General features: G+C 38.1%; 1 protein-coding gene across 6 annotated transcripts in view; it reads left to right on the top strand.

The window, feature by feature from the left end:
* Positions 1–12,434, top strand: part of PRCP (prolylcarboxypeptidase) — a 63,811-nt gene extending 51,377 nt beyond the window's left edge. For all 6 annotated transcript variants that reach the window (XM_070623989.1, XM_070623990.1, XM_070623993.1 and 3 more), the window contains 3 exons: positions 1,201–1,365; positions 2,093–2,280; positions 11,687–12,434. In XM_070623989.1, coding sequence (XP_070480090.1) covers positions 1,201–1,365; positions 2,093–2,280; positions 11,687–11,903 — 570 coding nt within the window. In that variant the 3' untranslated portion in view covers positions 11,904–12,434. The remainder of the gene's footprint in view (positions 1–1,200; positions 1,366–2,092; positions 2,281–11,686) is intronic.
* The last annotated feature ends 999 nt before the right edge of the window (positions 12,435–13,433 follow it).

Below are 13,433 nucleotides of genomic sequence, written 5' to 3' on the forward strand. Positions count from 1 at the left end.
ACACAGAAAAGTTGAAATAATTGGATAGTGAACACTCATAAACCTACCACTTAAATTCTATAAATAATATTTTTCTATATTTGACATCACATATATATTTACCTATTCATCCTTCTATCTATCCTTCATTCCTTCTTTTTTTTAAATACATTTCAAAGTAAGTTGCAGACATCAATACACTTCCTCCTAAATACTTTAGCTTTAACATCATTAGCTAGAGTTCAATATTTGTGTATGATATTTTTTGAGGTAAAATTTACATATAGTGAAATGCACAGATTGTAAGTGTACTGTTTGTTGTGTAACCCAGACCCCTATGAATATATAGAGTATTTCCGTACCCCTGAAAGTTCCCCATGCCCCTGTGTAGTCACTGCCTTCACTCCCAACCTTGAGTATTGCCTGGGATTTTTAGTACTAGAATTTCAGGCACTGATTATAGTCTAGTGATTGGAGTATCAGGAAGCTGGGGAGCTGTCTGATGTGCTTCTTATCACACACCACAGATGTTGGAGCTTGGTGTAGTTTTTCCATAAGAAATTTTATAAATTTCTTATTTTCCTAAAAATTTAATCATTGATTCAGTAAACAGTTAGTTGCCTGGTACTTTGCTAAGTGCTGAGGGAAACATTCTGGAATGAAATGAGCGCAGTACAGTGTTGTAGGAGCTCTGATAGAAATAGGCAAGAGTATAGTGGAGGCACAAAGAAGGGAGTGATTTAGGTTTTCCCAACTTGAGGGCATAGACAACAATGGCCTCATAGAGAAGATGATACTTGAGCTGAGTTTTGTGAAAGATGGGTTGGTGTTTGCCAGACATTAGTCGAATGGGAGAGCAGGAAAAGGGCATTCCAGGCTAAGCAAAGGCACAGAGGAGGGAAGGAGCTCCGTGTGGGGGAAATGGTTTTACTAGGCTAGAGCAAAGGCCGCAGACGATGAGGCTAGAGTGGTAGGTAAGGAGGACTTTGCATACCATGCGGATAATTTTGGTTTACTTCTAGAGTGTGGGGAGTAATTTAAAAGGTTTATTCATTTATGAAGGGGATTATACTCAAGAGATAGAAGTTGTCAAGCAATGGAGTAAGATGCTTTAGATTGTTTTATGATCAAATCAAAATCATATTTTTTCTTTGTTTTATAAAATTTTGATTTTATATTTATAATCTGACTTTTCCCCCTTTTCTCTCTCTAAAATGACAGGTAGTATGCCAGTATTTGAAAAATCCCAATGTATCTGATCCACAGTTGCTGGAGAATATTTTCCAAGCTCTGAATGTGTATTACAATTATTCAGGCCAGGTGAAATGCCTGAATATGTCAGAGACAGCAACTAGAAGTCTGGGATCCCTGGGTTGGAGCTATCAGGTAAGTGTGTGTAATTCCCCTAAGTGGAACTTCCTTTTCACTGATAATGGTTGTGCTGTAACAGAGAGTTCACAAGATTTTGTCATCTAACCTGGATTCAGATCTGGGCTCTGTTACTTTATGCTGTGAGACCATGGATAAATTTCCTCATTCATTCATTCGTTCATTCGTGTATTTAATCACTACCAAATATATTCTGAGTACTTACCAGGTGTCAGGCACCCTTCTAGGTTCCAAAGAAACAAAGATAAATAAGATGTGATCTCGCCATCAAATATAGCTTGGTGAAAAAGATAGATAACCAAACTAATATTACAATAGATCTCGAGAAGTCCTATAAAGGAAGCATTTTATGGACACATAAAAGAAGGGGGGTCTACCTTGACTTTTTCTGAGCCTTCGTTCCTTTATCTGTACAATGAGACTACTACTACTGTAATACTTTCCTCCAGAGTTGTTTTGAGGATTAAATATGATAATAGATGTGAAAGAAAGCAGTTTACAAAGAAGGAATATATGGCCTTAACTTCTGTGACTTTTCATCCAAGCCTTTCCAGGAATATGAGAGGTGGAATGGCATAGAGGTAAAGAGGAAGGGCTCTGAAGCCAGACTGCCTGAGTTCAAACCCTGGCTTTGCTACTTACTACCTATATGACCTTGAACAATTTATCTAACTTCTCTGTGCTTCATTTTCTCATTGGATTCTCTTCTGATTTCTTTTTTCAGGCTTGCACAGAAATGGTCATGCCCTTTTGTACTAATGGTATTGATGACATGTTTGAACCTCACTCATGGAACTTGAAGGAATTTTCTGATGACTGTTTTAAACAGTGGGGTGTGAGACCAAGACCTTCCTGGATCACTACTATGTATGGAGGCAAAAACATCAGTTCACACACCAACATCATTTTCAGGTGAGTTTTTGCTGGTCTAGAGAAAAACTTTGGTTGTTGGAGAGGTTTGTAGAATAGCTGAGAAAATAGAACCAGGAAAATGCTGGATAATAAAACAGTATAGAATACAACACTAGTATCCATCATGTTTTCCTACCCTTTGAAAGACAGAGGATGCTGAGAAGAGATGTGATTTTATACTGTATTACCAACATGCTTAAAGGTTTAAAAACAACAGTGACAAAATTAAAGTATTTTAAAAAAGTCTCTCCACAAAATGAAGCATCATTTCTTCTCAATTTGCTTTGCTTTCGTTATTGTTGTATTTATAATAAACATTTTTGGTATTTATTCAATGAATGCTTTTGAAGTGCCCACTCTGTTGTGTTCCAGGTGCTATATGAGGCACTTTAAATAAATCGCCTAACTGAATCCTCACAACCCTGTGAAGTAGTGGTATATTATAGTTCCTTTTTACTGAGGAGGAAAGTGAAGGTCACGGTGCTCAGTCACTTGCCAAAGTTCATCCAGCTTTGTTTTAGTTACTAAGTGATGAAAGCTAGATTTCAACCTTGGCTTGTCTGACTGCAAAACCCATGTTTATTCTTCTAGGTTACACTGCTCCTTTAGGAGTGGCATATTTGATATTGGTTCACATCGGAGTTAACTGAGTAGACTCTATGTATATCTGATTACGACTTCAAAATTTCTAGGTTTTAGCTTGAACATTAGCTTATCAGCTATTAAGATAGCAACGAGTTTATTAAAAAATTTCCCCATATCTGTATCCAAATACTAGAGAGATCTCATACATTGCCTCTTAACCTGGAGCTACTGTTGAAATTTTAAGTCTCATTCTTTTAAGAGCTGCTCTAAGCAAGAGTCAAATGTGGCTTTGCGGACATGGCCGCATAGCTTTTAGAAGTGAGGAGTGCTGTTCTGACTGAAGGATCATTCTCTGGGTTTAGGCTCGTGGCTCTGCCTGCTTTGCAAAAGGGCCTCTGTCTTATTGGATTCATGCTGTTTTCTCACCCAGCAGGGTGCCTGCCCCAAATAAAATGTGAGACACTTTAATGGAAAACTTAAAGATTCTTTTTGTTTAATTTCCTTAAATTGTTTTTCTTGTCCTCAGTAGGATTCCTCAAAACTGTGCTCTTCAGCTCAGCCTTATAAAGTGACATTTGAGCAAATAAATCTATTTAGGGTATTTAAGGAAACTGCCAAAATAGGGTGTTTGAAATCAGGAAAGTGTGAAAGGACTGAAAAAGGCTTAAATACAAGCCTTAGGTCTCTAAGCTCATCTTTGTTTCGTCAGAGGAGGAAGTACTTTGTCAATTTCTTGTTTTTCTTTTTTTTTAAAGATTGGCACCTGAACTAACATCTGTTGCCAATCTTCTTTTTTTTTCTTCTTCGTCTCCTTCTCCCAAAGCCCCCCAGTACATAGGTGTATATTCTAGTTGTGAGTGCCCCTGGTTGTGCTGTGTGAGACGCTGCCTCAACATGGTCTGCTGAGCAGTGCTATGTCTGCACCCAGGATCTGAACTGGCGAAAACCCCGGGCTGCCAAAGTGGAGCGCACGAACTTAACCACTCCGCCTTGGGGCTGGCCCGTCTTGTTTTTGTTTAGGAGCTTATCTCTATATAGTATTTTTATGGAATTCTGTAGCATGCTGACGCTTTAAGCTCATTTTCCTTGCTTTGACCTTACAAAACTGAAGTTCAAGTTGAACTATAAAGTGGGGTCTTTAAATTCTTGTTGTATGAAGGTTTTAATATATGAGTTTTTGTCAAATACGTTGTCCTTTTTTATTGGATTCAATTGTTATAGATAAATATTTTAGTTATTGATTTGTCTTATATTATTTTCCTCTTGCTATCAAAATAACCATCATCGTCATCATTGGGGATGGGGACACATTTTATAAGAAAAGTTTGGGGAATAGAACTGAAGCCAGTAGGTGGAAATTACAGCTCAGTGTTAAAAAATTTTTAGCTCAGTGTAAGAAGGGTCTTTCTAACAGAGCTGTTGTTACATGCTGTCAAGTCAGCTCCGACTCCTGGTGACCCTATGAATGAGTGATGTCCACAAGGTCCTGTCCTCAACAGCCCTACCCAGCTTTTGTAGGCTCATGCCTATGGCTTCCTTTATGGAGGCAGTCCATCTCATACAGAGCTGTGCAAAGGTAAAATGAGCTGTCTTAAGTAAAATTACTTAAGCTCATTGATCTTCGGTTTTCTCTCTGTAAAATGAGATTAGTAATAATGCTCATCCTATAGAGTTGTTGTGATGCTTAAAAGAGTTAACCCAGTGAAATACTTGGCTGAGACCTGGCAAATGTATATACTCAAAAAATATGTTTTGAATGAATAAATAAAAGTACATGCTCTGCCTTGCATTTTATGTTCTAGCCACAGGAAACTATTTGTCCCTGAATGTCCTGTTCCTTCTTCTTTTTCTCTTTTTCTTAAGACTCAGGCATCCTCCAAGAAACCTTGCCTGACTCCTCCAGGGAGGTTAGGTTTCCCCTACTCCCTTAGCTCCCCTGGGGTCTGTGACTGTCACTTAGCATTCTGTGTGGAAATTATCTGTTCCTGTTTCTGTCTGCTCCATGAGATTGTGAACTTCTCCAATGGCAGAGACTTTGTCTTAATCATCTTTATGCTGTAGCACCTGCTACAGTGACTGGCACATAATGGATGCTCCATAAATGTGTGTGTTGATAAGGATGAGGATTGAAATACAAAGCTCAGGAAGGCTTCAGAGGCATGTGAAAGTTTAAAGGCAGGACTATGTGAAGATGCTGGTTTATCTTTTTGCAGTGGCAAGTCAACTTTTAAGTTATTTAAAAATTCAAAATTCTCCTGTGTTTCTGAAGAAAGCGTGTTCCCAAAGTAAAGGAGCAGCCTCAGGTGTCTGTACTGTCTACTTAGTGGCTACCAGTTAGAAAACATTTCTGGTCGATGAGAAAGAAATGTCCAAGAAACCGTGTAGAAAGTATCTTTATGTTCATGCTTCTCTCCTTAGGTTGCCTCACGCAAATCTAAGTGTGAGTGCTTTTCCGATTGGCAAGATCACACTGTAATGGTTGGAGTGGAGACTTGCCTGTTAGGAGCTTGGACTTTGAAGGCAGGGACACCTGGGTGCTGTTTTGCTTCTTCACCGAATTAGCTGCATGGCCTTAGGCCAAATTACTGATTTATATCAATTAGAAATGATGACTACCTAACAGGGTTATTTCAAGGAGTAGATAGAGTATCATGGAAGTGAACACTGTGGGGTCAGAGATTTTGTCTGTTGGTACTGAATCTCCTATGCCTAATTAGTGCCTGACACATATTAGGCATACAGTAAATATTTACTGAATGAATGAAGGCTTAATAAATTGTAGCTATTAATAGTTCCATTTTAGCAGTTTTTTAAGTTCCACAGTGGTTTTGTTGGAAAGAATTACTTTTTTCTCTCGACTCCAATTGGTTAGAAATTATCTTGCCAATGGTCCTTCTCAGTTATTTAAATATAAATCCAAAAGGGAGTCCCTGAGAAGCTGGTTAGTTTAACATTTCTCAGGCAAATTGATTGTTGCCAGCAATTAAGTGAGGCTAGCTGTAGGGAATTTTATCTAGGCATCTAGATTCTCTCATGAAAGCCAGTATTTTTTTTTTTTTTTTGTAAATTTCCCAGTGACTGGTTTAGCTTTCACAAAGTCCAGGACCAAGAAATTCAAGTCCATGTGCATCTTAGGTCTCTCAGCAACTCCAAACACTGTTGCTAAGCCACTAGGCTGATTCAGATGACCTTTTAAATCAAATGCAGTTTGCTTATTATGTAGCTGTTGGGATGGCTTTTTTGTTTTGCAAATAATGGAGTTTCCTATCTCGGTTGGTCCTGTCAAATTGGAATAATGATAAAGGCTATTTATTTGTTCACTTAAGAGAATTCAACCCCTTGTGTAGTTTACTTTAAAAACTTGTCTGGTGGTTGAAAACTAAGGATCCTGTTTTGCATGTGAGTTTTCCCTTTTGTTTTTAACAAAGCCAAAAAAGTAAATTTTTGGAGTGATTTTTTTTCAAGAATGATGTTAAGTTACAATTGAATTGTTTTTGTAAAGAAAATTGTGAAAATAGAACAGGGAATTTAAACTTGTATTTCAAACACACATATATTTAATGTAACTAAATGATTATTTTCTCATTTAATTTGTACATTTACCTAGAAAAAATGGATTGCATTAGTTTTCTGAGCAAATTTCTATGGGGATTGCTTTCACATCTCTTTCCATGATTCATTTACCTCTCAGAAGTCCTAACAGTTTTCTTGCTTACAGGATATAATAATAGTTATAATAATACTGCACATTGGTGTGGTATTTTATAGTTTATACCATAATATTTTATGGTTTATACCTTACCACATATATTATTTAACTTGGGTCTCATAATATCTCTTTGTGGGTGAGGCATTATCTTTAAAAAATTTTAGGGGGTAATATACATGGGAATTGAGGTTCAAAGAGGTCAGGTGACTTACCCAAAGTCATGTGACTAGTAAGGGAGTAAAACTTAAATCTGCTGACTAGCTCGTTGTTCTTGTCACTACTACACAGCTAAAGGTCAGTCTTTCTATATTTATATTAATCATTTATATCATCTGCTTTCCTATGTAAAAAGTTCTGAAGTGATTTACGTGTTCCTGAACTTGCATACATGTATTTAGAGACCTTTTTTTGTGTAGGGCATCTGGTATAAGGCCACGGACAACTAGGCACTTACATTCTTTTTTCATTCATTCACTAAATATTTGTGTGGCTCCTACTGTGTGCCAGGCACTGAGGATACAGTAATAAACAAAATAGACAAAAATCCCTGCCCTTGAGGAGTTCTAGTTTGAGAGATAGCCAGTAAACAAGATAGCACCTATAAACACGTCAGAAGAAGTTAAGTGCTAAGGAGAAAAAATAAACCAGAGAAGAGGCCTATGAAATTTCTCGGGGCAGAGGGAGGTTTGAAATTTTAGATGTGACCAAGGAAGACCTTAGTAAGGGGTGACTTTTGAAAAATGATCTGGAAGAAGTGATACCAGCTCAACACAAGGTTGAAGTAAGGGAAGCCATATTGTAGAAAAGAAACCATATTGTAATTTTGAATGACCTCTGATTAACCCAGTTGGATATGCACCCTCCAGGAGATATACATGCTCTGTAGATTTTATGGCCCCTCCCAGCTGCAATAAGTTGATAACTTTGTTCTTTTGAGTTCCTTGGGAATGTGATGACCCTGGGGAGAGATTCTATGCTGATAGCCATCATCAATGACAACTGAAAGATCTGGGTATACAGCATTGCTCTGGCCCTTGATACATAAGTAGTGAAACAAAAGATTACCAGAAACTAAGACCAGATATCTGCCCCTACCTGCAGACCAGATGCCTCACCCACCGAGAGACCAACCTCCTATATAACTGGCCTGTAGTCTTTGTTCTATAAGGTGGTTCTTTTGGACATTAGTCACCCGTCTTCGCCTTTGCTAGCAAGCTGTAATAAAACCCTTTCTTTCTTGCCACCTTACCTGTTGACTATTGGCATGTCTTGCAGCAGGCAGATGACCCCCCTTGGGCGGTGACAGAAGCAGCTAGCTAGCCATGAGTTTGGTGAGGTAAGAACACTCCAGAGGAGTCAGCAAGGGCAAAGGCGTTGAGATGTAAATATCCCCAGTATGCCCTCCCTGGGTACAGTAAGGGGGTCAGTGAGGCTGGAGTGGAGTTAATGAGAGAGAGAATAGCAGGAGATGGAATCAGAGAGGCAGCAGAGGGTCCAGATCATGTAGAGACTTGTAGATCCTAGTGAGGATGTTGTTTTTAACTCTGAATGAGACGGGAAAGCTTGAAGTGTCTTAGGCAGAGGAGTGACATAATCTGATTCACGTTTTAACAGGATAAAATTGGCTGCCCCGTTCATATTAGATTGTAGGGAAACAAGAGTAGAAGCAGGAAAATCAGTTAAAAGGCTGTTCAGTCTTGAGATAATGTTGATTTGGACTAGAGTGGTGGCAGCAGAGGTGGTGAGAAGTGTTCAAATTCTGGATATATTTCAATTTATGGCTGACTGGATTTGTTGACTGATTGGGTGTGAAAGAAAGAGAAGATTAAATAGTGACATTAAACTTTTTGGCTTGAGCCCACTAGAAGGATAGGGTTGCCATTAAAAGGGATTGGGAAGATAGTGGGAGGAGCTGGTTGGGAGTTGGGGAGTATGAAGAGCTCTGTTTTAGACCTGGTGAATTTGAGACGTCTGGTTAGACTTCCATATAAAAATGTCAAATAGACAGTTGAGTTTGATTCTGAAGTTTAGGGGAAAGGTCCTAGCTAGAGATATTATTTGGTAGTCATCTGTGTATAGATTGTACTCATAGATGAGTGGGTTTTTTGTGATTATGCAAATTATGGGAATAATTTCATTTATCTGATAATGGGACCTTCAAGATTTGTTATTTCAGGCTTTGTAACAATATCAACAAAATGAAATGTGCATTATACAAATGTCAGAATACATGTAAAAATGTTCTGTAAGTGATTTCAAGTGATATGTAGATAAAGATAAACCAAGGAGAGCCATAGAGGGAGAAAGTGATCTAATACCTGCCATGGGCCAGGTACTTAAATCCAGGTATTTCAGTCCCTATTTTATCCTGAGGAATTTAAGCTTCCATAAGTTTAGAAAGATGAGAGGCAGACCTGGGACTGGAACCCAGGTATGTCTGATCCCAAAGCTCATGCTCTTCTTACTCTGCACCACACAAGTCAAGAGGGTTTGTGCTGTTGATTTCCAATAGCAAGCATGTGTCTAAGCAATGCAGTGAAGTATAAAATTGAGCATTGGACTAGGGTTACAAGACCTGAGTTTCTCTCTCAGATTTGCCATTTCTGGCTGAATGATTTGGGCAAGGCTTTTAACTTCTCTGGGCATTAGTTTTCTCATCTATAAAGAAGTTGTAATTAAACCTACCTCATAGGGTTGTTATAATGGTCAAATGTGAAAGGCTTTGTAAACTCTAAACCAGTCTCTGTATGTGTGGAGTTAATAATACTAGGGAGCAATTTGATTTACAATAACATCAAGAATAAAATACTTAGGAATAAGTTTAATAAAAGAAGTACAAGGCATGTACACCAAAAACTACAAAACATTGTTGGAATCAATGAAAGATGTAAATAAATGGAAAGACATTTCATGTTCTTGTGGAAATAGTAACAGTGTTAAGATGTCAATACTCCACAAATGGGTCTACAGATTCGGTGCAATCCCTATCAAAATCCCAGCTGGCTTTTTTATAGAAATTGACAAGCTGATCTTAAAATTCGTATAAAGATACAAGGGACCCAGAATAGCCAAAGCAATCTTGAAAAGGAAGAACAGACTTGAGGAACTCATACTTCCTGGTTTCAAACTTACTTTAAAGCTGCCATAATCAATGCAGTGTGATACTGACAAAAAGAGACATATAGATCAGTGGAAGAGAACTGACAGTCTGAAAGTCAACCTTTATGTGTATGATCAATTGATTTTCAGACAAGAGTGCCAAGACAATTCATTGGGGAAAGAATAGTTTTTTCTAAGAAAAGGTCCTGGGAAAACTAAGTATTCACATGCAAAAGAATGAAGTTGGATCCCTGTTTCATATCATACAAAAAAATTAACTCAAAATGGATCAAATGATTTAATTGATAACCCAATTTAAAAATGGGCAAATATCTGAATAGACACTTTTTCAAAGATATACAAATAGCCAATCAGTACATGAAAAAATACTCAACACCATCAGTCATTTAGGAAATGGAAATCAAAACCATAATGAGACTGTTTCACACCTACATAGGATGGCTATAATCAAAACAACAGATAATAAGTATTGGCGAGGATACAGAGAAATCGGAACCCTCATAGTTGCTGGTGGGAATGTAAATGATGCAGCCACTTTGGAAACCAGTTTAGCAGTTCATCAAAAGTTAGTTCACCACATGTACCAGAGATTCCATTCGTAGGCATATACCTCAGAGAGATGAAGACATGCATTCATACAAAACATTGTACACGAATGCTCATAGGAGTGATATTCATAGCAACCGAAAAGTGGAAACAGCACAGGTGTGCATCTGATGAATGGATGAATAAAATGTGGCATATCCATACATGGAATATTATTTGGCCATAAAAAGGAATACTGTAGTGATACATGCTCCAACATGGATGAAACTTGAAAACATTATGCCAAAGTGAAAGAAGCCAATCACAAAAGACCACATATTGTATAATTCCATTTGTATGGCATAGAGACAGAAAGTAGATTAGTGGTAGCCTGGGGCTGAGAGTAATGGAGTGTGGAGGAGGGGAATGGGGATTGCCTGTCAATGAGTATGAATTTCTTTTTGGGGTGACGAAATGTTCTAAAATTGGTTGTGGTGATGATTACACAACTCTGAATATACTAAAAAACATTGAATTGTACATTTTAAATGGGAGAATTTTGTAGTAGGTGAATTATATCTCAGTAAAGCTATTAACAAATATTATTACGGATGCTGTCTGTGGTTTTATTGGTTTTTTACTCAGCTAAACTCAATAGCCTAGTTCAATGACTGATCTTGTTTACATCATTCTGAAATGTGTTGTGTGAACCAGCCAAGACTAATAACCTAATAGCATTGCCTTAACTGTGAAGCTAATACAAAATGAGAATGAGGATCTTTGAGTAATTTCCAAATTTTCTGATTCCAGATTCAGGGAAATTTTTTCATTTCTACCACATTGTTTTCCAAAGTACTGTACTAAGAGGGAAGTATTATTTAAAAAAAAAAGTACGTGTTTTCTTTTTTTCTTTTAAGAGCTAAGAGATAATTAGCATTTTTAAATATGGGAACTTTTCTTTATCACTTTGATAGTTGGGTCCTAGGAAAGAAAGAAACCCGGTTGACTGAGGGACTCCAGTGAGCCTAACACTTGTGCTTATTAAGTACATCACATGTATCATCTGGTTTAACCCTTACAACAACCTTATGAGGTAGGCCTTGTTATCTCTATTGTACAGGTGAGGAAACTGAGTCAGATAACTTGTGTAAGATTATATGGCTTTGGAGTGATGAAGCCGGGATTGGAATTCAGGCTTCTAAGTTCCAAGTCCCAGTACCGTCTGGTTTGATTCATGAGGCGCCACCTTCAGTCTTCTCTTGTCCTGTTTCTTGTGCCTGGTTGCAGAAATATTTTAAAACTCCAATATGAAGCACCTTTCTATATGACAGATTAGATCCTCAGATCAAATCCTCAGGTTATAAGCTTATAATTTTAGATTTTATACATACAATAGATTTCTCCTATCTTATCTGGGTGTAGATATGGAAAACTAACAATCATATTTTTTTTCTTTCCCTCACTTAGCAATGGTGACCTAGACCCCTGGTCAGGAGGTGGAGTAACTGAGAACGTCACAGACACCTTGGTTGCGATTACCATCCCAGAGGGGGCCCATCATCTAGATCTCCGAGCCAACAATGCCTTTGATCCCACGTCTGTGCTGTTAGCCCGCTCCCTGGAAGTTAGATACATGAAGCAGTGGATCAAAAATTTCTACGCCAGCCTGAGAAAGAAGCACTGAGCAACTTTTGATCATTTTCAGTTTGTTTTATGTTGATTTCACTCACATTCCCATTCACTTTGGTTTTCTACATGTAATTACTTTCCTTTGTTTATCAGTAGATGTGGCGAGGTGAAGGTTGAGATAGAAAAGAGGGTGATGGTGGCAACAGCAGCCATCCCACACCCTAGGTCCTCGCCATCTTTGTGCCACCTCCAGGAAGAATCTCTTCATGACAGCTTTCCCACAGCATTAGTGGCCCTCACAACTGGAGCAGAGTTCCCAACTGCCTTTCACAAGAGGGAGAGTCACTTCTTTTGTTTCTCTGAAAGCAGGATTTCTCTTCATTTTGAGGTTGAAGTTTCTTTGGCCCATTTGTCACTCTCCACCCCTGTCCTCCCAAAAGGAAAAGCTGAACATAGATAAAAATGATGTAATTGCAGCTGGTAGGAAGGATGTCCAATGCCAGTCCAGGAAATGGAAGCCATTTCTTTTGTACTTGATTTAATTGCTTTGAACTATGCTGTAAATAAAGAATAAGGCTGGACCTTATACCTGTGTGTTGCTTCTGAAGCTCACTCCAGCTGTTGAGAATGCTGTGTGCACTGGGCCTGGCTGTTTTTGGAAAGTCCTTTAATTTTCTCTCTTCTACTTGGCAGCTTTTCTTAGTTCTGGGATATTTGCCACTGTGGTACTGCCAGTAAGAAATCTGGCCTTTTTCTGCTCCATTTCTCTTTGTTTCTGAGGTCAGTTTTGTGGTAATTTGGTTTCACTTTACCAGTTTAGGAAAATGACTCTGTTTTGCTTTTCCTTTTACATCAGAGCAAGTTTTTATATGCTATAGTCACTGATAATACTTCAGTAAGAAGCCTTGAAAAACTGATGAATCTCCTATTCAGAAGGTAGAATGCAGTTATGTTTGGCATTTTGTTTTTTAAATTTTATTTTCTGGTGGTTGCTGCTGCTGTCATTAAAGCCAGAAGTGTCAGGACACTAAGAGGCAGGTGCACGAGAACTTTTCTGTATGGCTTCCAAAAGACAAGCTGACTAATTCATGCAGGCAGCATATTTGACATTAATAAATGGCCGAGCTGTTCCTATTTCCAAGGGGTTGGCTTCTTTCAAGCAGTTCTTACACTGAGACTTTTCTTCAGAAGAGCTTTTCTAGGATAACAAATAGAGTTGGATCAAAACCTTTCAGGCGCACAGAGAGAGACTAACAGTTTCTACTCTGTTGAAAGATTTCTTCTCCCTTGTTTCTTTTTATTTTCTCTCAATAAATTTTTTTTCATCACCCAGCCTCGGGAACATTTTCTGTTTTTTAAAAACTGTACCTTGAGCTTGATCATTTCTAAAGCATTTATTTTTTTAAAGTGCAGATATATAGATATAAAGTTCATTCTTCTGTAGGAGACTGAACTATTTCCCTGACATCTGGGAGATACAGAAAATCTTTGCTTTCAGAAGCCTTCAGTTTTCATTTTAATGAGTTGTCCATCAAAACATTCGGTCACTATTTTCATTTCGGCATTGGAGAAAAGTCTGCTGGGG

This window comes from Equus przewalskii, chromosome 6, assembly GCF_037783145.1.
Source record: "Equus przewalskii isolate Varuska chromosome 6, EquPr2, whole genome shotgun sequence".
Taxonomy (NCBI): domain Eukaryota; kingdom Metazoa; phylum Chordata; class Mammalia; order Perissodactyla; family Equidae; genus Equus; species Equus przewalskii.